The sequence below is a fragment of the Phragmites australis genome, chromosome 2 (assembly GCF_958298935.1).
Source record: "Phragmites australis chromosome 2, lpPhrAust1.1, whole genome shotgun sequence".
NCBI classification, from domain to species: domain Eukaryota; kingdom Viridiplantae; phylum Streptophyta; class Magnoliopsida; order Poales; family Poaceae; genus Phragmites; species Phragmites australis.
The window spans coordinates 51,430,513-51,453,972 of record NC_084922.1 but is presented as its reverse complement, the minus strand read 5'-3'; the positions used below and the strand labels follow the sequence as shown (position 1 = coordinate 51,453,972).

Below are 23,460 nucleotides of genomic sequence, written 5' to 3'. Positions count from 1 at the left end.
CCACCTATCTGAGATCCGATGTACCGTGCGCGCTGCTCGGCCTCTCGGAGCCGGAGCTCCGGCAGCTCTCCCTCGACCTTTTCCGCAGTTTCTTGGCTCGGCTTAGAGTTGTCCTCTCCTGCATGCGCTCACGATTGCACCCGCTTCCATTTGCGCAGCAAAACAAAACTACAGGGGGAAGCAGCTGCACGATCTCCTCTACAAGTCCAGGGCCAAGCAAATCCAAGAATTCAACCACGGTTCTCTTTCTGTTCCATTCATACACGCCAACTGTTTGGCTCACCAAACCAGTGGTTCTTGATTTTATTCAGTCGATTGTTGTTGTTGCGTTTGTGCGTTTGCGCAGTGCCCAAGGTGTCCCGGGAGGCGTTGCTTGGCGTTGGCCGCTCGCCGGTGCACCACGCCGTGACGGCCTCTGATGGCACTACCAAGGTGACATTACGACATTATTTATGCGCTACTTAACTTTGTTCTCCTCTACTGCGCTTTTTAAAGGAAAACAGTAGGGGGAAGTTCCTACTATGGTAAATATATTATATAACTAAATAATAAACAACTCAGGGATGTACAGGGAGACCTAGACTAGGCAAAGAAAGGAGTTATACAAGATTGTTTCATTTCTAAAATTCTTTTTAGAATGATTCTTGTATTGAGTCTGTCTATTAGAAGTAACCATGGAAACACTTTGAGCTTCCTGTTGCAAGTAGATTTCTAGATCCAGCACAAACTTCACCCATCTGATGGAACACCATTTTCTCCAGTACTCATTCTTGCACTGTAGTAACTTTAGGATGTGTTTTTTAAGAATAATCATGAAGTTCTTCTCCTGAATGAAGAGAGGCCTAATATCTTCAATCTTATCCAACACCTGGAGGACCCCATTACACTCAGTGACCAAGAGATTTAACTGAGAGAGACTTTTACTCCATCTCTTGAGTACTCTTCTTAGCAATTTGAACTTAGTTGACACTCTCTTTGCACTATCACTTTCTCTGATGGGAACCTGCCAAGCACCACCCACAGTCTCCATGAAACTAGGTTGCTCAACCCAGAAGTTCTCAAACATAAAAATATGAGCTCTTGGAATACTTGTTCCAATTTGAACAAAACAAGGGATGTGGTCCGAGATGGGCTTTGAAAGAGGAAGAATTAGAGTGTTTGGAAAAATCCACAATCCAATTGGTGGAGGTGAAGCACCAATCCAGTTGCTCAAGGCGAGGATCATGCTGCATGTTGTTGTAAGTGAATTTTTTGCCTTTTAGAAGAATTTGTAAAAGATCCTGGTTGCCAATTACCTCATTAAAAGCTTCGATGTCACTTAAGTTTCCTTCTGGTTTGTTGCGGTCATCCAAAGATCTATAAAGGTTGAAGTCTCCAATAATCATCTAATTCTCCTCTTCTTCTATATTGAGGTCATTCAAGCAACTAAGAAACTCAGTTTTCTCAGGGCCACTGCACAAACCATACATATTCATGAGGAACCAATTATCACCATTAAAGGCAAAGGTGAAAGCCACAGTCAAAGCGAAGGGGGTCGAGAAAATGACATTCCCAATGTCAATCCAAGCCACAAGCAGACCACTTGAAGCTCCAGCCGATGGAACAAATGCAAATTTATTAAATCTTTTGGGAGAAACTTCTTTAATGTTGAGTTGTCAATCAATTCCATATTTCCATCTTTGTTTCCTGAATACAAAGGATCGAGCATGAACTTTCCTCAATTTTTTGCTTTTAGAGCTAGCCATTTGGATTCAGCGTTTAACCCTCTAAATGTTCCAATTTAGAACATTCTAATTTCTCTTGAGATTACTAATGGCAAGTATGATCTATGAGGGAACATCTAATCCTTGGCCATAGACCTAGAACTTTCAGCGAGAGACCCCCAATCACCCATTGAAAATCCACTTCCACGGGCAGATAAGAAGAAAAGAAACCGAAGCAATCAAGCAGGGAAACCATGAGGGAAACCACAAACGCACATGGAAAAGAAGGCACTCCCTCTCCTTCAGACTGGAGATAGAACCAATAGAGTGAGCATAACAAAGTATCACATACCAAAGTACTAGAATACATCCAGAACTTAACCAACTTAACAAGTGTTTTTCCCAACAAACCGAACCACTTTAAGTTTTGATCATCCATTAAACAAAATCTAAGGAGCAACTAAAGAGAGCTAGCTCTCTGAGGGTACTTCCATCCTTGGTTCTAAGAACCGCTCGCTGGACACCTCCTCAGGGGGTAGGCTGCACTCCTCCACTGCCACCTTTTGGATGGTAGAAACAAATATTGTCGGTATTTGATTAGCAAAAGAATTGACATCATCTCGAGATGGAAATTTGGAAAGTCCGGTGAATTCATTAAGTGGAGGAACATTACCCACAATCATAGCAAGGCTATCAAGGTCCTTGTCCACCCTTGAAGTTCTTTTGGTGGCCGTTCCTTCATTGCTCTTCATGGTATCCCTGTAGCCCGACAGATTCTTGCTATTTCTTTAACTCCTTCTCAAATTATTGGTCACAAGAGGAGTGATCATCTTCTTTTTCTAGAGAATTTGAGACTCAAGCTATCAGCTGAAATTTGCTAGGGCTGCAGTGCCCGCTTCTTCCTGACATAGGTCTTGGTAAAGAGCTTGTTTACTTCCAACCTGATAGCAGCATCGACCTCCATCTTGGAAAGTATGCTAGCTTGTTTCTTTCAGCTGCTCTGTTGGTACTCATCGTACCAAGTGAGAAGGAGAGGAGCCAACCAATCAAAAGGTTGTTCTTGCAGAGGAGCAAAGTCAACAAAATCTATTCTCGGAGGTGATGGGACTACATCAACCGGAGGAAGAGTCTTTGGAGCCGGTAGAAAGTCAATCGGCTGCGACTGAAAAGCTTTCAACTTGCCCTGGAAGGTTGAGAGCAAGATGGATTGCACCAAGGACACAAAGTTCTTGTATAGCATGAAGGGGTCCACTGAAACTTGTGCTGACTTGACTTATCCATGAGGAAGATAGGCAAAGGCTAGTGAAAGGATCAAATGGTCCAAGAAGAGGGGGTGAATTGACCCCTAATTAAAACTATCTCAAGCGAACTCTTGAACAAGTAAACAAACTTATTCCAAATGAATAGTAAATCAACTACAACGATCAAAATGTATAGAATGCTAAGCAAGAAAACATGCAACCTACAACACGAAGTGAATTGCGAAATATTAGCTTGCAAGAATGTAAATGCTCAAAGTATATGCGGGAAGACACCGGATTTCTTTCCTGAGGTATCGAGAAGTTAGCACTTTCCCCTAATCCTCATTAGAACATCCACTGAGGATATCACTCCCCCTTGAGTCACCAAGACTCAAGTGCTCACTAGTGACAGTCACTTCTCCATCTTCATATTGATGGACTTTAAACCAAGCACAAAGCTTCCTATTGGGGCTTCCTCATGAACTCCAAGAGCTCACTAAGAAACCTCTAATCGCCAAGACCGGCTAGGTGTTGACAACAACCAAAAGTAACAAGCCAATAGCTTCACTTGACCCAAATTAAGCCTAAAATATAGCTAGATACACACTTGCTAATCTCCTTGCACTAATGATGTTATTAATCTTCAATTAAGAATTTTGCAAATCACTCTAGTGCACTCTCTTGCCTCTTGATCACACACCAAGTGTTTCAACTATTCTGGCTCGAAAGAGATTGCCACTGAGACGGAATGAGGGGGTATTTATAGGCTAGAGGTCCAAAACTAACCGTTGCCCAACCACCTACATTTTTCGTGAACGCCGGATGATCCGGTGTGCACAAGCTCCAAACGTCAGACCATCCAATGTGAATCGTCCACCAAGGACTAGTTGTTACAACCACTAAATCCTCTGACGAATCCTCTGATACATATGTCGAACCATCCGGCGTGTATAAGTTCATTTTCCACTCAACAGAAACCTTCTGGACTTTACTCCGGTTACAACTTGAAATATCTCTTCTGAAAAATACTTCGACGCAACCAATTTAACCACATCGGATCATCCAGCGTGTACAAGCATTAAGACCCGCTTCTGAACAAATACTCCGGCATGTACAAGCTCCTTAGAACCGGACCATTTGACATATAGAGGTTTTTCAGAACTTGTCCAATTCAAACTTATTTAAGTGCTATCTTCGTTTCAATTTATCTATGGATTTCTCTGAGCGACCTAGTGCTAAAATTTCACGAGTGTGCATCAACTAAATCTAAACTCAACTAGGTCAAACTACTACTCGTAGCCTCTCTTTATAGTACGATCAAAGAACAAAGAAAGAGAGCATATATTACTCTAAGTGTCCTTCATCTCCTTGTGACACTTAGAACTATAAGGTCTTTAATCTTAACGTTCACATCCTTTGATCGCTCAACTATTCAATTAAGGGACTAAGATCACCTAACCACATTGTGAACTAATATTTTGATTGCTTTCTATATCCTTGCAATACTTAGAACTAAAAGGTATTTAATCTTGACGTTCACATCCTTCGATCGCTCAACTATTCAATTAAGGGACCAAGATCACCTAACCACATTATGAACTAATCTTTTGATTGCCCTTCAAAACAAACTTGTTAGTCACAATGATATGGTTATCATTAATTACCGAAATACTTACCACTTACTTAGGAGCCTAGATGCTACAACTTGATAGGAGAAGAGCGGAGATGGCATAACTGGTTGGCCGCCTCCAAGATCCTTATGAAGGAGTCATTCATGAAGGGCATCATCATATTCTAAAATTGGTTGACTTCTTCAAGGGAGGGGGCACACCATAGTCGTGCTGAAAGACCATAAGGTCTCTATCTGGGCCACCTCCCTACTCTAGCACTTGGTTCACTGAGGAGGAGGAAGAGTCGATCTCTTCTTCTTTAGCACTAGAATTAATAGAATGGGAGTGTTGGGTGACATAGGGCTGCGAGGCTTGAAGGACCTAGATGATCACCGAGTTTTGCTGCCTCCAACACCCATTCTAGCCTACTACACTTGAAGTTCCCAGGTCGGATCACCTTGAACCGGCTGCCATTGCTGGATGACCCGGTTCTCCAAGTTCTGGTTTTCTACCTGTGCCACTGGGTTGTCAAAGGGATGTGGATTTCCATTCCCGAGAGGAAGATCGTCTTCATCTTGAGGCTGCAGATCGGCGAACCCATTGTTAAGCATGTAAATTGGGGCCATCCAGGATTGACCAGTCCTCCCTACTCGAAGCCCTGTTGAATTACCAAGCTTCTGGGCATGCTGTCCACATTATCAAACAAACACTTCACCAGCACATATGCTTTATTTCTGGTGTTGGAGTGCCCAGTGTATCAACTTTCCAAAAAGAGCACATGCTTGATCAATAAAGCTCAAATTCATATAGTGCAATGGAAAGCCAAGGAGCAAAAACCAACCAACTCTAGAGTAGGGGGAATTCTTGAGATTTTTGGCAGCACCATGGTTGATAAATCTAATTCTGAATCCGTCTATGACATAGAAAATCTCGCTAACAACACGATCACGTTGAAAGAAATCCTCATTTGAAAGAGACCGACCCCATGAGGATGCGGACAATAGAATTGCATATGCATATGCCTCTCATCGACTAGATACTAACAGATTTGGTGCATAAACACATTGTAATCATCTACATCGATGCCATCATCTAAAGCCACAACGATCACCCACTCTTCATGCTTCTTAGGAGGATTACTAGCCAAGGAGACCGAAGCTCGAGCCAGCCTCACATCACCACCTTCTTCGGCCACCATCTCTGGAGGAATGAACCGCAATGGGTCCATGGCAAAGCTCACCATTAGCTTTCCCTTAATAGCTTCGGAAGCATTATAGGAGGAGGATGGAAGCCACAAGAGACGATTGCCAGGATTTGATGATGGAGATTCCAAAGAAGTGAGGAGTGTTTTTTTTTTCATTCGGAGCAATTGGAAGAAGGGGGCAAGGGGCAGGCGAAGCGACACGGATCACAAAACCACTCTAATCGGCAACAGTGCTAGCAAAACTTCCTTTGGGAACCTATCTGAGCCGTCTAATTTCACCGATATCTAAAACAACCCTTCTCAATCTGACCATATCCAAAGCAGGCCCTGCATCTGATTTTCTCCACGCAATCCCTAACCAAGTGGCCTAAGCCCAGGCAATTAAAGTAGCGGCTAGAGGCAAAAGAAAACCGTGGTAAACTGACCCCAAAACCACCCCTATTGCCTGGGTGACGCACGGGATTCCGATTTATTTCGGTTTTCCCAGCTTCTCCAGCGTGACGCTACAGAGAGGATTACGACGTGCTCATCGTCTACAGGATTCTCGATGGGTCCTGGTGATCTTCGGATGGACGCTTTCTTCAAGCTGCGTGTAGTTGTAGGGCTAGCATGTGCGTGCGTTAGGTGTGTGTGGAGTGGGTTCGTGTGTGTGTGGTGAGTACGCGCGCTCATGTTCAGATACTACACCTGTATTCAGTGGTGAAGAGTCAAAAAAAAAAAAACCACCCCTATTGCAGAAGGGCACTCGATGGCTTGTTCATTCCCTAGGACTTATGAGGAGGGCCTTGGGCCAAGCAGCCCACCACTTGGGTGCGCCGGGTCAGACATGGGAGGAGGTCGTGACTGATTAGACATGTCTGCAATCCCCCGCCTTGTGGACGAGGAAGACCAGAGTCTTCGTCGCAAGCATCGACCTCTTGGCAAAAGAGACTTGTTTAGGCGAGAGGGAGTTAGGCTTCTTTTTCGTATGAGTAACGCTGATCTATTGCCTCTCTTCCTCAGCCAACCAAAGCTTCTTTTCTCTTCTCCAGTCTGGATCACCGTTACGCCAAAGGTGAAAGTAGACATCAAAGCTTTCAGAAATCACTCTACGCATGTCATAGACCATAAAGCCCATATCTTTAGAGGCAACTGAAAATCTGAAATGGCTTCCCAGATGAAAGATCGAAGTCCGGCGGGGTGAGAGCCCGATCTTCAACCATCTTGGCGGAAGGGAGCTTAGTAGCCATTGAAGGCGGGACGGAGGGTGGATCGGAGGAGGGAGAGGGACGCCCGGGAGGTGGAGGTGGCGGCGGAGTCTCCTCTACTGCGTTGAGGCTCATACGGCAAGTTTTGCACCTGTAATCTGAAACCAGAGCTTGCCCGTTCAGTAATCAAATCAGTGCATTGAGTGTGCGATACTACTGTGCTCGCGCACTGCAGAATCCTGATTGGTTTGTTTTGAAACAACACTGCTAATAAGCATGTTTGGAGAAATAGGAAGCTCACAACTATTCCCTTCGTCTTTGTAGATACTTCTCAAGTTTTAGGATAGCCGGTTGATTGAGACAGTAGGGATTCCTGTTGATGACGACAAAGGTTCGTCCAAACTCACTGCCTGTGTTCCATCACAGGTGCTGTGAATCCCCTACATTGGGCATTATTACTTAATCAATGGGTGTGCATGTTTTCTAGCTTGACACTAGTGATGTATATGCAGGTCGGCTGCCCTTTGCGCTGTTCATTTTGTGCCACAGGCCAGGGAGGGTTTGCAAGGAACCTTCAACCACATGAAATTGTTGAGCAGGTTCTCTCTCAGCAGCCTCTCCTCTGTATCTCTTGACCTCGCAATAAACTTTTCTGTAGACAAGATCTTTATATTCTGCCATTGCAGGTATTGGCCATAGAGGAGAAGTTCAAACACAGGGTGGCAAATGTAGTGTTCATGGGGATGGGTGAGCCCATGTTGAACCTAAAGTCAGTTTTAGAAGCACACCGATGCTTCAATTAGGTACGTTGACAAGTAACTAGGCTGTGTTCGTTCTTCTCTGTCAAATGTTGTAGTGCGGCTTATCTTAAATTGTTTTGCCTACCTTTAATAAGAAGCTGATATTCCTTTTGTCTTGTCGACATGAATTACCTACTTTCAGGAACTAAAAATTGGGTAAAGGATGAAGACAATTTCCACAGTAGGTGTTCCTAACACAATAAAAATGTTAGCATCTCACAAGCATCAGCCAACACTGGCAGCGAGGTACATTATTGAGAATTTAAACCTGGGTTAATATACTCTCAGTATGTGCTTGCATTCACCACACTTCATTCTCAATGACCAGTTTTTCCTTTAAAAAGTCTTCCCAGTTAACATCATGGAAACTCTGAGGACTATTGTATTCTTCCTAAAGTTTTGGCAGCACAAAGTTTTCGTTGAACTGTGTTTCTCTAACACATAGGAACAAAGAAGCACATGCAACACTATTCCTGTAGTTTATGACTGACTACTCTGTTGTATTGGGAATCAGCCTGCACGCCCCAAATCAGAAGCTGCGGGAGACAATTGTTCCTAGTGCCAAGTCATACCCCTTGGGAGCACTAATGGATGACTGCAAGAATTACTTCCTCCAAACTGGACGCAGGGTATCCTTTGAGTACACTCTGCTAGGTACTTCGATCGTACCTTCACTCTGTATCTATTGATTTTAAGATAACAGATTATGAAACTGCGTTATTGTTTCACCTATCGTCCTTTTGTGAGATTAACACCTTTTGTGATACTAACATGTCTGAAGTCAATTTTCTCGCCAGCCGGGATTAATGATGAAAAGGAGCATCCTGAAGAACTTGCAGAACTACTTCGTAAATGTCCAATTGAAGGCTGAGTACAAGAGGCCCTATAGAAAAGTGGTATGTTTTCTCAGTTTTAGGCACAACACCTATTAAGAAATTAGTGTCTGGAAGCGAGTTTTTGATATTTATTTTGTTACACTGCACTGCATAGGTTCGAGCGTTTGTTGACGCATTAGAAGCCCGAAAGATAACCGTCAGCGTTCGACAGACCAGGGGTCTAGATGCTAATGCAGCCTGTGGTCAGCTAAGAAATGAGTTCCAGAAAAATGCACTGCTCGAGTCGTCACTCTCCGCAGAGCCCAGCCTCGTACCTGCTTGATGAGAAGAGTGGAGCTCCAATTGTCCATGCATAATACAGATCATCAGTTCGTGATGCATCATGTCCGGCATGGGAGGTTTCTTGTTTATTTGAGATCATAACCTCATAGTTTTTGTAACTAGTAAACTGATGCAAGTTACGTAGACAGCCAGTTAATTTTGGGATATTCTGTTGTGCCACGGAAATGTAAAATCTGCCTTATCCATTGGATATCATGAATAGTAATTCGCAAATGCCATGCTTGTTGTGATACATTCCTATACTTCAAATAACAAATAAACGTCGGCTATGAACTCTCACCACACAGGATTCGCTGTGCTACTCTGCACCCTCGGCATTGGCAAATAATGTACAACATTTACAAGAGGCTAAAAATTGACGCCTCACTCTATGATTGCCACAACTCTGTTCAGGAGGTTTAGGGCAAACGACGTATCTTCACAATTCACCTTAGCAGTGAGATCCAGTGGTCCTGATATATGCCCTTCCGCGACAATGGTAATTAGGCATGGATTCGAAGTGCTTTGGATTTCACTGCTAAATCTCCAGCATAAGCCCGAGGCGTCATCGACGCTGAAGGTTACTGGCATATCCATTGAAACAAGGTGAACATTGGTGTTGCTTAGTATTTTTGATGCAAGACTCTGGGCTAACAGAAGGTTCTTATCAGTGTGCTCTGCACCCTCGGTGTGCTCTAGCTTCTGAAGATGATCTTTGAAGGTGCACCTGTTGCAATTTCATTAGATTAGTTCTAGCACATATCGTCGACAGATGTGACCAATGAAACCTAATCTCATATGAAGAAAAAGGTCAAGTAACTCATCCAGCAAGCATTGAATGAAAGAAGGAACAAATAGAAATAGATACATGACCTGGGTTGTTTCGTATTGTGGTTGATGGATTATCCTAACAAGTGAGATTGATAACAAGTGGTCACAACATAGCCTCTTTAATTACAAAAACCATCAACGGATGTTTTTGTCAAATCCCTAAATTTATCCCCATCTCCCTCTTTCTCTCTCTTCTCTCTCTCTTCCATCTCTCCCGTCCCTCCCCGTGACCCGCCTGCCCCGTCGCCTGCAGCGCCGCGCCGCGCCACGTTGTCGCGTCGCCGACCGGCAATCCTCGCGCCCCGTGCAGGCGCCTCGCGCCCCGTGCGCCCGCCGGTCGTCGGCCTATATAAAGGGGTGAACAGTGTCACCCCTCCCCCACCTCACACCCTCTCTCTCTCTCTCTCTGAGCCCCTCCACCACCTCGCCGCCTCACTCCGAGCCCCTCCGTCGGGGAGCCTTCTCTCTTTCCCTCTCCCTCATTTTCCTCCCCTTGGGCGTACCTGGGCCTCCGTCACCGCTCCCGTCGCCGGCCGCCGCCGCTTTCCCGCCGCCGCCGCTTTCCTGTCGCCGGGCCGCCGCCGCTTCTCCGCGCTGGCCGCCCGCCGACCAGATCCGGCCGGCGAGGCCCGCCGCCGCCCTCAGCCGGCGCACCGCCGTCGCCCGCGCCCCTTCTCCTCTCTCCCTCCTGTTCTCTCTCTGCTGCCCGAGCCGCCCCTCTCCACTCTCTCTTTTCTCTCTCTCTCTCTGTGTAGCCGACAGGTGGGCCTTTTTTTAGCCGAGCTGAGCCGAGCCGTCTCAGCAGAATATTCCGAGAATACTCTCCCTTTTTCTTTTTTCTGAATTTCTCTCCCGGCAAAACTTCCGAAGCCCGTTTCTCCTCCGTCCTAACTCCGTTTTCAACGATTCTTCCACCGATATTCATCTAAATTCGAGATCTACCCAATCATATAAATTTCATAATTTTTGTAAATTATTTGGTCATTGTTCTAATCATTTGATTGATCGTGTATGCCTCTGTCGTTGTTACGATTATTAGAGGAAGGAGCATTCGAGGAAGACCCCGAGGACCCGGAGTTTGAAGAAGGAGCAGACGAGGACTTCAAAGAAGGCAAGTCCTACAACCGTTGATCATGTTGATCCTATGTTTTTAAATACAACCTGTAGAGTCGTTGTTTCAAACAATAGGAGTATGCATGATTAGATTAGTAGTTGTGATTTTAAAGAAATGCTAGAATAGTTATGACCCAGCTTATTTATCCCATGCCTTGTCATTGTTACCTTTATTCCGTTGAAACCCTAGAAGGCTCCCAACATCAACTATAATGATTGTTTGGACAAATACTTGCTTACTAGTATGCTTAGGATTGCTTTGCTCAAAAGAAAGAACTAGATTATTTACATATGATAATCATGCTTTTCAATGTGAAGTGATGTTTGCTTGGTGCGTGTGCGTGTAAAACTTGTGTTCTTGGGAAAACTCTAGAGTAGTGTTGACGAGGGTGAGTAAGGTGCCCCACAAAGGTGGGAACTACCTTGGAGTAAGGTTCGCCTTTGTGGTGTTCTTGCTGGGAGACTCTTGCCTCGGTCGTATAAGGACCGGTTCGCTATGACATCTCACCTAGTATCCACTCGTACAACCACATGGCCTGTATGGGCAGGACTTGACCTAACCCCTCTGACTTAGTGCAGTACCCACCCGGAGGCCGGTAGTGGCAATGGGGACCAGGAGAAGAGTTGGGTGGTGCGTAGCCCAAGGTCCGGCTGGTGATATTGTTGAGGCTATGTCAAGCCTTGGGATTGCTAAGTGGTCTTTCCCGTGAATCTTCTAAGGCCCCTAGTATCTTAGTGCCCTACGGGTGGATATTGTGACTTCGTTGTGAGGTCGTTGCGTCTCGTTATGACAACTTCACCAGTTGCTAAGGTGGGAGCCTGTGCATATCTTGTGGGTAAAGTGTACAACCTCTGCAGAGTGTTAAACATATCCGGATAGCTGTGTCCTCGGTCAAGGACATGCTATGGTTTGATCACAATGATTAGCTTTTCGACATGAGTATCTCCTTGGTGTGTGAGTGAGCTGTGTGCCCGTGTTTTCGAAAAGAAGGGTTTTGGCTTTGTGCCCTAAGCCTCCTGGACTGTGTGTCCGCTGGCAAAAGACTTGTGGGAACTGGCAGGACGAATGTATTCCCCCAGGGCCGTCAACCCCCATAAGCTCAACTTACGCGTTCTCTTTGGAAGTGTTTTTATTAAAGTTAGTCTTTGCAAAATGAACCTTGCATCAATAAAAAACTAGCTTTCCGCAAAACCTAAAAGACTCTATAGCCTTATCCTTGATCTACCCTTAAGCATCTAATTCTCCCCCTTGAGGTAGGACTTGTTGAGTACCTTATGTACTCACACTTGCTAATTGTGGATCCAGATGATCCAGAGGCCGACTTCGTCGAAAGAGAAGATGAAGATTAGAGAAGCTGGTTTCGTCTGCACTCAAGCTGCCTGTAGGGCATGGGTCACTTTTATATGTTTCCGTTGTGCTTTGAGGGTTTGTTAAGTTATGCCTACAGGCTTCTGTTGTAATGAACTCTGTGTTGTACTCTATTATCGTATTTATTCGATGTATGTCTGTGATATCTATTTCTGTTGGAGTTCGTGCGTACCAGCTACTGATCCAGGGACTGGTATGAGCTACACGAGGTGACCCCAAATGAGGGGTCGACAGTTTTGATGTTAAAAGAGCATGTTAAAACCTAGATATTGAATCTTAATAAAGATCAGTATCTGGCAAAAAGAACTAACATAATCTAATTAGTCTTCCTCATGTTCCTTTGTTTTTCTTTTACTACATAACTGAAATTCTTGTGGCACAAAAAGAAGTAAAACTCAGTAAAGATAGGTGGAAGTTTACTGACCTCCTAGCATACTCAAACATGCCCCTCAACTGGTTTTCCTTGCATAGGAAAGCATTTAGGTCCATGGGTAGTGGCCGTACAAAATAAGCAATGTCTGGGTAAAGTTTTGCTGGGTGCCTTTTCCCATTGCAAAGGACGAAGAGCTTTAAGGGCAAGAGATGGTGATGGAAGTGAACCTGAAGAACCATCTTTACCATCTGTTGCGGAGCCAGCAAGTGTATCTCTTCCGCAGGAACAATAGTAGGGATGCTGCAGCTAGAAATAATTACCATATAATAGCTGAAAAGTAATTACCATATAAATGATGTCACAAAACAAAGAATTACAGATGAAGATGATGCATACCTTGCAGATCCTTCTGATGTTTGGTCTACACCATCCTCACTACTAGAAGCCTCTTCAGATTTAATGGTTATATCTTTTAACTGGTGTGTTGTAACATTCTCAAAGTACAAGTCCATGCATAATAGCAAGCGTGATCTGCGCGAAACCTCAGATGAAAAGGCATATAGAACACTTAAGCCATTACTATCAGATGAGTCTAACAGTACATGCAATTTAGGTTTTCGCTCAAAGCTGCGATCGGTAAAAGAAACTCTGGCAAATGATGTCCGTGTAGAATCCTGAACAAGTGGCTCGGCAGGAGCCTCATGAAGCCATGATTCCAGGGCAGACTTAGACATCAACTCAGTCAAATCAGTAGAGATCAGAGCTGCCAAATTTTCCTCAGCATTCTGACTTGTCTGGCCTTGCTCTACACTAGCATCATATATATGTACCAGTGGAGCATCCTGATTACCTTCTCGACGCTGAAGGTTATGGTCATCCTCATTTGAATTGTTAGATCCAACAGCATCCCTGTCAGATAAACTAGCAACTTCACTCTCTGAATCATAAACAGAGCTGCTCTCATATGTGGAAGATCCAGATTCAGCGTCAGAATTATTACTTCTGGAAGAATCAGCTATGTCTCTGGTTGGTTCCTTGGTCCCATGAATTAATTCCATACTTTGAGGCTTTGGAAGTGGTGCATAACCAGGAGCAGCATGAAGAACAACCTGTGAAAGGGAACCTGGAAGATATATGCGATAGTTCCTTGCTGAATGAGATGTTGGCTGAAATTTCCTGTCAAATATATGATCAGCTAGCTCTTTACAGATATCACCATTCTGTGGTTGACATGAGGATCCTAGATGAGTTGTGTAGCATGGCAAAAGTCTTGATAGTAAACGAGCACGGTCACGGACATCATAACTCAAGTCACATGTAGCCAACTCAATGACATATGCAACTATCCTTTTGAATTCTTCCATGTGTTTTTCTGGAGAATGTATTATAACCTGAAAAACTAAAACTATTACTAATCTCCAGATAAGAGATAGAACCTTAATTTAGGATGTACCTTGGCAGAAGCATTTAGGATTTGAAGCTTTGTTTCAACGACATCAGCAGCAAATGACCACGCAAGATACTTGAGGACAGCAGGAACCATCTTTGGAATGAGATCTCCTGTGGAGCTATACTCTCCAAACATCCAAATAATCAAGGATCGTGCCGTGGGCTCCTTAATTTTTTCCAGACTGCGAACCAAGCGTATAATCACCTTCAGCAAAACAAAAAAGTTTGGCAAAGATGTGATGTGAGAATGCAGTGTCAAGAAGAGAAACATGGATGATCTTCTGTAAAAGAATTAGTGCAGGTATCAAATCAAAATATCAAGTTGGGAAAAATGCATCCAAACAATAGCTGACAGTGGCATTTCTATTCTATATTAATTCTTGCATACAGTTCTAATCAATAATTCCATGTAGAGTAAACTCGAAAAAAATTATTATCAAGCTGATGAAAGAAGTTAACGCGAAATGATATTCTGATTTTCATAGACAACAAATAAAGGAACAGCAAATCATTTAAATTACGATGTTTAGAATGTTTACAGGTCCTTCATGCTTGAGCAGGCGAGTTATCACTAAAAGAATTGTTGCTCACGCAAGGTGATCCAGGAAAAACGAAGCATAAGTTGTACAATAAAACCAAGATAACAGGCACTTCTGAGACTGTTCTATTGGAAAAGCATCACAAGGTCAAATAAATGCAGCGTTCAAATTGAGAAGTATACAACAAAACACAAGTCCTGTTCCATACAAATGGACATGAAACGGGATAAGTTCCCGAGTCCCTATGATGATTGGCACATGAATAAATAAATAAATCAAGAGCCTAAAAGACCAGGATAAGCTTCTGTGCAAGAAGAAACTGATCAGGGAGTCATTCCCTAAAAACGAAAAACAAAATGAATTGGCAGCCTGGGTCAAACTTGTGTTTAGCTTGAGTGTGAAAAGAATCATTTAGATCATGGAAAAAAACAAATGGACATGAAACAAACATGTGGAGTTACAAGACTGGAAGCATATTAAAAAATTACATAGTAGTACCTTTTCATGGGATACTGGATCCATTTTCACTATTGCTTTGATCGACAAGATTGCATGAACCAAAACAGCATCTTCTCCATCAAAGTGAACCGAATCACTAAAAGATGATTCTGTAATATGATCAAAATCAAATATTAGTTTGCATGAAGAATGATTTACTGCAAAATACAAAGATACAGAAGTTATTACCATAAAATACAAGTGCCAAAAGTCCTTCAAGGCAAATGGAAGCAATAGAGGGAAGCTTCTGGGCGCACAATGCGATAGCAGCAATAGTATCTGCCACAAATTTCCTGTCTGGATCTTTAATATAATCCTGGCAGCAAGAAAAAAAAAGTACCAGAAACATGCATTAACAGAATGACAAATAACTATGGACTAGTTTGTCTAAATCAGAAATTCTTCACCACGTCGTGGGTGGACAACAATACTTCAATCCTGCAAATTTGACCTTATCTTGCCATTTGATTCTTACTTCTAAGAGCAGTTTACTGGATAATCCCCAAGAACGCATTTTAAAGCCCTTGACATGCAAAGCACAAACCTACAATTAATGTCCATAACCATGCCTGCTGTAATCAGAATGAAACAAATGGAGCTAACATGATTTTCAAAATGACGGTTCGAGAACACATTATCATTTTGTGATCTTAAGATTTAGCAAAAGTTTTTTTAAGGGTAACGATGGGGGGCTTATGCCCACCTGATATTGTGAGTGCCTGGGTTCGAGCCCGGGTAGGCAGGCTCCTCCCCAGGAGCCTCTACCGATCGAGCTAAGCTCGGTTCTCAAGATTTAGCGAAAGTTTAACTATAGATCTTCGTGTGAGAAGAAAAATACAACATTGCAAGTCACAATGAAAACTCAATTGACATAGTGCCCATACGGTTACAAACAACTACCTGAAATTCTTCAAAAATGGCTGGAAGAGATGGCTCTGTGGCGATAGTGGTCAGTATTTCAAGCTTCAAAGCCCTAGTCTGGTATGAGTCTGAAGCGTTTATAAAGAAGTCTTCATAGAACGGGGCAAACAATGATGGCATTGTCTTGGCGAAAACTAGTATGTTGCCAAGCATCTGCAAGAGCAAAAGAAACAGGAGCGTTCAAGTCAAAGTCAAAGTGAAAAAAGAAATGCATGATGAAAGATGATTAAACTATTGTATCTGTCAGGAAAGCACTTGAACTTCGATTCAGAGGAAAAACCAGATGTTCAATTTTCTAGAAAGCTGTATCTACTTGTCTGTGCTGAGTTCCAAAAAAAAAAAAACAGAAACAGAAAGCAAGCATTGAGGAGAAAACTGAGGAGAAATTACAGGTAGCCTATAGCCCTTCAGAGGAATTCTAGTTCGCGGTCATACATTGACACAAGTTCTTATGCAAAATCAAGATCGAGACATTCTTCAAATAATCTAACCAAAATTCAGTGGAAGTAAAGAATTATGAATCAAGCAAAGGCTTATGAATGAACTAATAAAAAATGTCATCAACAATTATTCTCGGTTCCATATCTGCTCTCAGTTGAAATCAAGAATATGAAATCAAAAAGGAAGTATATAAGAAGTACCACATATGCTGCATCATGAGATGACCGTAGAGTAAACAAAATTGGGCCAACAATTCTCTTCAATTCCTCTACAGGAGCCATGATCCAATGCACACTTGCTGCTGCAAGTATGATTCCAGTATTTCGACTCCATAGAAGAGGTGACGTACATTTCAAAAGAATTGCGACATCATCATTGTTATTGGTTGTGACACATGAGAAGCTCAAATTACTGTCTTCTCTACCAAGAAAACCTGAATATTCTTCGATGTAATGTCGAAACAGCGTGATGTTTGATATAGTACCACAAACCTCCTTGCCAATAGTATCGAGTTGGGTGGACATGCTGTCGACAGGACCTGAATCCCTAATGCCCTGTATCTCCATCGATAAATTTGAAGGAAAAAGTGTAGAGTCTTTCACCAATCCGTGTCTAGCTATTACATATCGCAAGAGGATCTCAATTAGAATAACCTGAGTCCATTCTTCAATATCAGGCAATGTCTCACATAGCCTCCGGAAATGTTTCGCTATTAACACTAAACTGCTTGGACAAACTGACTTAAATGCAACAGCAGCAGCTCCCACTACTCCAGGGGAATTGTCACCAAACAGAACATCAACAATCTGCAACAGCATTACCCCAGGCTTCAGATACATATTATATGCAGTGTAGTTGCATAGAAAAGAATAAGTTATACTAGACAAACCTCCTCCAGAGGCGTCCTTTCGTCTGGAAGCAAGTCACACAGCTTACAGAGTGCATATGCAGCACATTTTCTAACATATGCCGACGGATCTCTGGCACATTTCTTTATAGCCACCAGTACAAGTGGGGCAACAACATGTAGTCTAATACCGGCCATAGTGCGTAGGGCCCAAGCCCTAACTAATGGGTTTATATCTGATAAATCCTTCTGGAAAATGTTAATAGAAAGAAGGGCTTCATTTTGGCGCCTGAAGTAACAGCGAGGAAAAAAACCTGAGAGTCAGTTTCAATGGCATGCCACAGAATCATAATCACGGAAGGCCGCAAGCTTGCTATTCAAAATTTAATAATTGACCAAGATTCAGAGGTAGTGTAATCCGTGTGTATATTTGAATTCGCAATAACAGCAAAAACGTGAAGCAACAATTAACTTGGTAAAGAACAGTTGACAGTACTACTCAGGAAGCTCCAGGTGGCTGTGTAGGATATGCTCAGTTCCATCAGCTTTTAACACACAGCACAGCTGACCCAAAATCTCTGTCAAAGAAGAATTTTTTTCCTCTTCCTTTCCCTCCTGAAAGCCCACTGCAGCATCTTGCTGCCCCAATGGACAGAACACTCTAGTCGTTGAAGAAGTCTAATGGAGAGGATTGTAACTAGACAAAATAGCAACAGGTACTCTGACACAGGTGCACGAGAAGTTGCACAGTTAGTAACACGATTGAGCAGAAGCGGCGAACGTGGTATGGCACTCTACTTGTTACTGGGCAGTGGGCACACATAATTACTCCGATGAGAAGCAGGAAACAGTAGGGCGGAATTGAGGAGGCTTACTTGTCGGCGTAGTGGAGGAGGTAGAGGTAGACGAGCTTCTTCACCTCCAGCGACTGCGACGCAACATTCTTGACCACCTGGGAGAGGCAGGACAAATTGAGCACGCGAGCAGCGAGAATACGTAAGGAACAGGAAGAATCCCGAAGCCATAGGAAAGAAGCGGAAACGACAGGATGAATGAGGGGATGGGATGGGAGGGGAAGAGGAAGGTGACCTGGGGGAAGAGGTGGGAGACGTCGACGCCCTGGGCGATGTGGGCGAGGAGGCGCTTGAGGGCGTTCACCTTGTCGGCGTCGAAGCGGGAATCGAGGAGGGCGGGGATGGAGGCGTCGTCGGGGTCGTCGTAGAGGTGCGCGTCGGTGCCCATCCGGCCCACCATCCACGACGCCGCCGCGCCGCTCGCCTGAAGGCCGAACATGGTGGCCTAGCCCTAGCCCTAGTGGGCGGGATGGTCTCTGAATCCGACGAAGCTGGCGGGCGGTGTGGATCTGGGGCTCGGCGGTGTAGTAGAGTTGAGTGGTGGGGAGGGAGAAGAAAGGAAAACGAAGGTGTGGGCCACAGTGGCAGTGACTCACAACGCTTGCTTTACTGGACTGGAGGAGGGTTTCCGCCTTGTGGCTGCATCTTCCTGAATGGGCGTACTCATCTAATGGATGACAACTTTTTAATCCCCCGAGACAGAGAGCATTGCGCGAGAGAGTTAATTGTTTTGGCGATTTTACAGCCTTTTCCTTTTTAACAGTACTGGCTGTTTCTTCTACCTACTACGTACCCTAGGACCAGTAATCGTGCACATATTACACATATATACTGCTCTACAACAACTGCATTATACTATAGTCATACATTCATATCGGTACAAACTAACCACTAGAAGAGTTTTCGCTAATATAAATCTCAGGTTCTCGCACCATCTAGAGATCCCTGTGTTCAATTATCCATATCCCATAAAAAGATGTCCATATATTGGTTCACGATAACCACAATTCTCATATGAACAATAGTGTTCAATTAAACTTCTAGATAATAAGCGTTATTTTAATTGTTATCTGTTAGGTTCTTCAACGCTATCCAGTGATCATCTCCAGTAACCGTGAACACCAACAAACCCTCCGAGAATATGGTGACAACCATGTAGCCATCCTGGCGTGCCGGCATTTGGCAAAAAATACATGCTAGAAATGGCGTCTAAAGGGCACATTTGTGACATAGAGCTCAAAGTACATGTACACTTTGACTTGAGGGATAGCGGTGAAAGACAGTAGATGACCTACACTCTGGTTATAGGGTTACATAAATAAATAAAAATTGTATAATATTCTAACAATTTCTATAAATTAACTGTAATATCTATGTTACCTCTCCAGCATAACTTGCAGTTCATAATGAATAGGTAAGTACATAGAAAATTGGTTTGTCTAAAATTACACAATATGATGCACCAACATTCCTATGTTCAGTATAAATTTGCTATTCTTTTCCATATTATAAAACCACCGACCAAAGCATACTCGTAGCAGTACAAGTAGCATGCTCCAAACATTCCCAATAACATTAAAGCAAAAGGCATAGGCTTAAAATGCCTTACAACCAATAAATAATCCAAATTTTAATCAATGTTTGTCCAACCTTGAATCATGATCTAACGATCCAAGAGTTGCCCTCCACCTCCTGCTTCTCTCTCTCAACGACAGTATGTTACTTTCACCTACGCAGCTCAACAACTGGCTCCCCTGTCCTATCTGCCTACACCATCTCTGGCGGCTCTCCCATCATCACTATCCTCCACCGCTCTAACCATTTCGATTTTAACGCCCCATCGCCGACCCCGCCCAACAGCCTCTCACAACACTATGATGCCACTACATCAACGCCGCACCACCACATCGTTGCTCACCACTAGTAGAGCTGCCACCTTGTGCCTCTCTATAACTTAGTAGCCTCCTAGAGCATCAAAAATCTCAACCTTAATCTCTCCACCGGCACCATCGACTAAAGACTTCGTATATTTTAGTCAATTGAAATCTAGGAAGTATGAAAAGAAGAAGAAAAGCATAAGTTGTTAACATATGAGAACAGAGAAGATATAACAAATGTGATGATATTTATGCTAAAAAATAAAACATAAAAATCTTTATACATAAAACATGGTGGATCCAAAGGAGGTCCCAAATGTGGTAATCGGCGGTAAATATTAATTAGCTATTTTGCAGAGATATAAGGTCATGATTTGATGAGAGGAAACAATTTAGTAGTTGGGCTAGGCATGTTTCATGAAACAAATAGATAGTATGATAAGTTTAGATTAGAAAGTCATACTACAAATAAAGATGTGAAAATTTACCAGTCATGACCTAATGATCCACTATGTTATGCATCTATGCTTATGCATGCTTCTGACAGAACCTATATGACACAACAAAGAATTAGACTACGAGAGTCAAACCATAAGAATCATATGCTACCCACAGAAAAACAAAAGGAACCGTATGGAGGTAGTCAGGTAGGGAATTAAGGTGATTAGGAAAGAGAGTTGATCGAATCGCGAAAAGAAAACTGAGAGATCAGTTGCTCGGTAGCTATGGATTGATGAATATGGTTTATGGAGTGAAAATAGGGGTGGAGATAACGTTGAGGAAGAACCGGACTTGGGGCATACCGATGGCAGGGAAGAGAGGTAGCAGCTAGCAATAGGGGAGGAAGGAGGCCGATGTGGCAGGGTGGGATGAATATGATCTCTAGCATGTAGCTATGTTCACAGATTGCGATAGCGACGCTGTGTGAGAGGCGGGTCTTATGAGTGTCTAGGAGCAGGAAAAGGTGGCACCATTAGGAGAGCCAAGGAAAAGCTAGGCTAGGCGCTGGAACTTAGTCATTCTAGGTCACACATTGACGTCCACGAGCGGTGGTGCAACACGAGGCGATCAAGCGCCGCCAGTTGATGATGGGTTGTGTCGTGCCCCTAGGTACTATTGTGTCATAGTGGTGCCCCTGGTCATGAGGGAACACGCCAATGTCTAGAAGAAATGGTCTAGAATTGTTCCGAGTCGGTGACAATCTTTTTACTCAATTATCATATAGTTGTTTGAAACCATTGAAATATAAATCTGATCAATCAAGTGAATATCTGAATAACACCGTAGAAACCAGTCAAAGAACAATCGAATGGTTTACCAATCACTAATTCACAAAAGAAGATCCAAATATAGTAGGAGTTCGCCAGCAAAAATCCCCCGCATTCTAATCTGTGAGTTGCTTTGATCTGGAATGCAAACGAAGCAATTAACCCATGACACTACTCTTGTTGTTGGTGTTAACTAAAAATCAATGTAGGTGGAACCACTTACGACAGTGACCAGATCAGTCCGGCAGCTGGTAATGAAGGCAACATCTCGGGCAAGTATGACAGAACCAAGCAAGAAGGTCAATGGCTACTGGGAGAGCCTTTGAGGGTCTGCCATCTATAGACAAAGACACGTGCTCTTGTGCCTCGTGCCTGTGATGTCCTGGCCCTTGGCGAATTCTCCCGCCAAGCCCTTGGAGAGCTTACAACTTCTTGGCCCGTAGGGGAGGCAGATAGGTCCATGTGCTGTCTAGGGAGGCAGATAAGTGGCCAAGGCCGCATGGGAGGCGGACCGATGTCTGCGCTGGTAGGGGAGGTGGAGCAGTTGACGCGCCGGCCAGGAGGAGCAGCGTATGTAGATGGTAGGAAGGAGGAGCATATGTCGGGGAGAAGAGGAGCGGATGCTATGAAGGAGGATCATTGGAGTCGGCGTTTCTCGAAAAGAGACTAATCATAACCTGTGATTCATGGATGGAGATACCATGAAAGGATTCGGTATTGTTTGGAACGAGATTAATCACATCCCATAATTTGTGGGTGGAGGGACAACATAATCTCGACCATTGATTGTGGAGTTTTTTTTTTCTGAAGGAAATGTGCAGATGTGATTATGGGAAGAAAATTAATGATTTTTCAACAGAATGAGTAGATGGTGGAGGGACAACGCAATCTCGATCATTGGATTTAGATCAGAGGATTTAGGTAGTTTCGTGGACATATGTTAGGTGGATATAGGATTTGTAACGGTTGATAGATTCAATGAAACAACATCAAACAAATCTCAATTGTTGAATTTGTTGATTGCTGACAGATATGAGGATGTTGATTGTTCTATGGACATATTTTTAGATGGGCATATGATTATTTTAACTCGTGCTTTTATAGTTTATTATTATTACATGGATGGATGGATCGATCTTTCATGGTGTAGTGTTGCCAGCCTAAGTGGTAGCTGGATCCATACATATAGGTTCTTGGCTTGGTCGGTATGTACAGGAATGGAAACGAATCGAATAATTCAAATACCTGCTATATATTTTTCACGTAGCTAGTAGGATGAAGCAATCCGCAACTGCGACTGCATGGTGCGTTGCCATGCCAATCACCTCTGTTTGCTGGGTGGCTGCCCAAACGAAACACAATCACAAGGCCCATCCTCCCAACTCCCACCCTTCGACCGGGCGGCAAGTGAATTTCAACTCCGCTTCATCATGGCTTAGGATGACCAACCACTTATGACTGATAATAAATGATAGGATCATAACTACGACACATCACTATTATCATAAGTGACGAGTTCTATTATAACCCGTCATTAATTTTATATTTTTTTTGTTTGTTTTCACGTAGTGTCACCTAGAAGAAAATTACTGGCAACAGATAGTACAGACCTTCCAGTTCCAAGCTGTTTGACAGCTTCCACCAATGCCTCCACCTCAGCAACAGAGAAGGGCCTCCTTGTGCGCCTTTGACCAATATCAGATCGCTTCAACTTACAAAGAGGCACAATGGCTAGAGCACCTAAGTCTGAAGGTGCAACAGGGATGGGCTTGGAAGCTTGCTAATGAATCTTGTGAGGCATTTCAAAAGGACGATGAATAGAACCAGGATCATCGAGATAGCCATTTGGATAAGCCTGCATAGGCTGCTGGTTGTCATCAACGACCTTAGTTTCAGGAAAAGGATCTTCACACTTCATTCTGGAAATCATGGAATATTGAAATCCTTAGACTTGGTTTGGTAGTGCACATTTGATCTATAGGTTTGGTAATGCTCCAGAATTTGTAGTACAAACATCAGAAAAATGTGGGGAATGGATGCCTAGTTTCAACACCGTAAACTACTAAATCAATAAATTGAGAACAAAATACAAGCTGCATCCTATCAACATATTCCAATCATTAGACCTAAGACCAAACATCCTGTATAATAACACAAGAGACAACTGAACTGTAAGTC

At 43.4% G+C, this 23,460-nt stretch overlaps 1 protein-coding gene and 1 pseudogene across 2 annotated transcripts; one reads left to right on the top strand and one right to left on the bottom strand.

Moving 5' to 3' along the window:
* The first annotated feature begins 114 nt into the window (after positions 1-114).
* On the top strand, positions 115-9,133 carry LOC133909707 (uncharacterized; annotated as a pseudogene).
* On the bottom strand, positions 9,089-18,798 carry LOC133909698 (AP3-complex subunit beta-A-like). Of its 2 annotated transcripts, none has more exons than XM_062352240.1 (11): positions 18,373-18,798; positions 18,159-18,235; positions 17,326-17,572; positions 16,637-17,242; positions 15,975-16,148; positions 15,264-15,390; positions 15,075-15,184; positions 14,042-14,242; positions 12,985-13,979; positions 12,640-12,894; positions 9,089-9,629 (listed from the first exon to the last, which is right to left on the bottom strand). In XM_062352240.1, exons 1-11 carry the CDS (start codon positions 18,574-18,576, stop codon positions 9,287-9,289), a joined length of 3,339 nt encoding a protein of 1,112 aa, XP_062208224.1. In that variant the 5' UTR covers positions 18,577-18,798; the 3' UTR covers positions 9,089-9,286. The 2 variants fall into 2 exon arrangements, with proteins under 2 accessions (XP_062208224.1, XP_062208225.1); XM_062352241.1 differs by having other exon boundaries at positions 12,640-12,888; positions 18,373-18,797.
* Positions 18,799-23,460: the final 4,662 nt, after the last annotated feature.

Excerpts from the sequence above, each read along its gene's own strand:
- LOC133909698 (XM_062352240.1), bottom strand. The coding sequence starts at position 18,576 with ATGTTCGGCCTTCAGGCGAGCGGCGCGGCGGCGTCGTGGATGGTGGGC. Across the intron at positions 18,236-18,372 it reads TCTCCCACCTCTTCCCCCAG|GTGGTCAAGAATGTTGCGTC; the intron begins GTCACCTTCCTC and ends TGCCTCTCCCAG. Across the intron at positions 9,630-12,639 it reads ATGTTTGAGTATGCTAGGAG|GTGCACCTTCAAAGATCATC; the intron begins GTCAGTAAACTT and ends AAATTGCAACAG.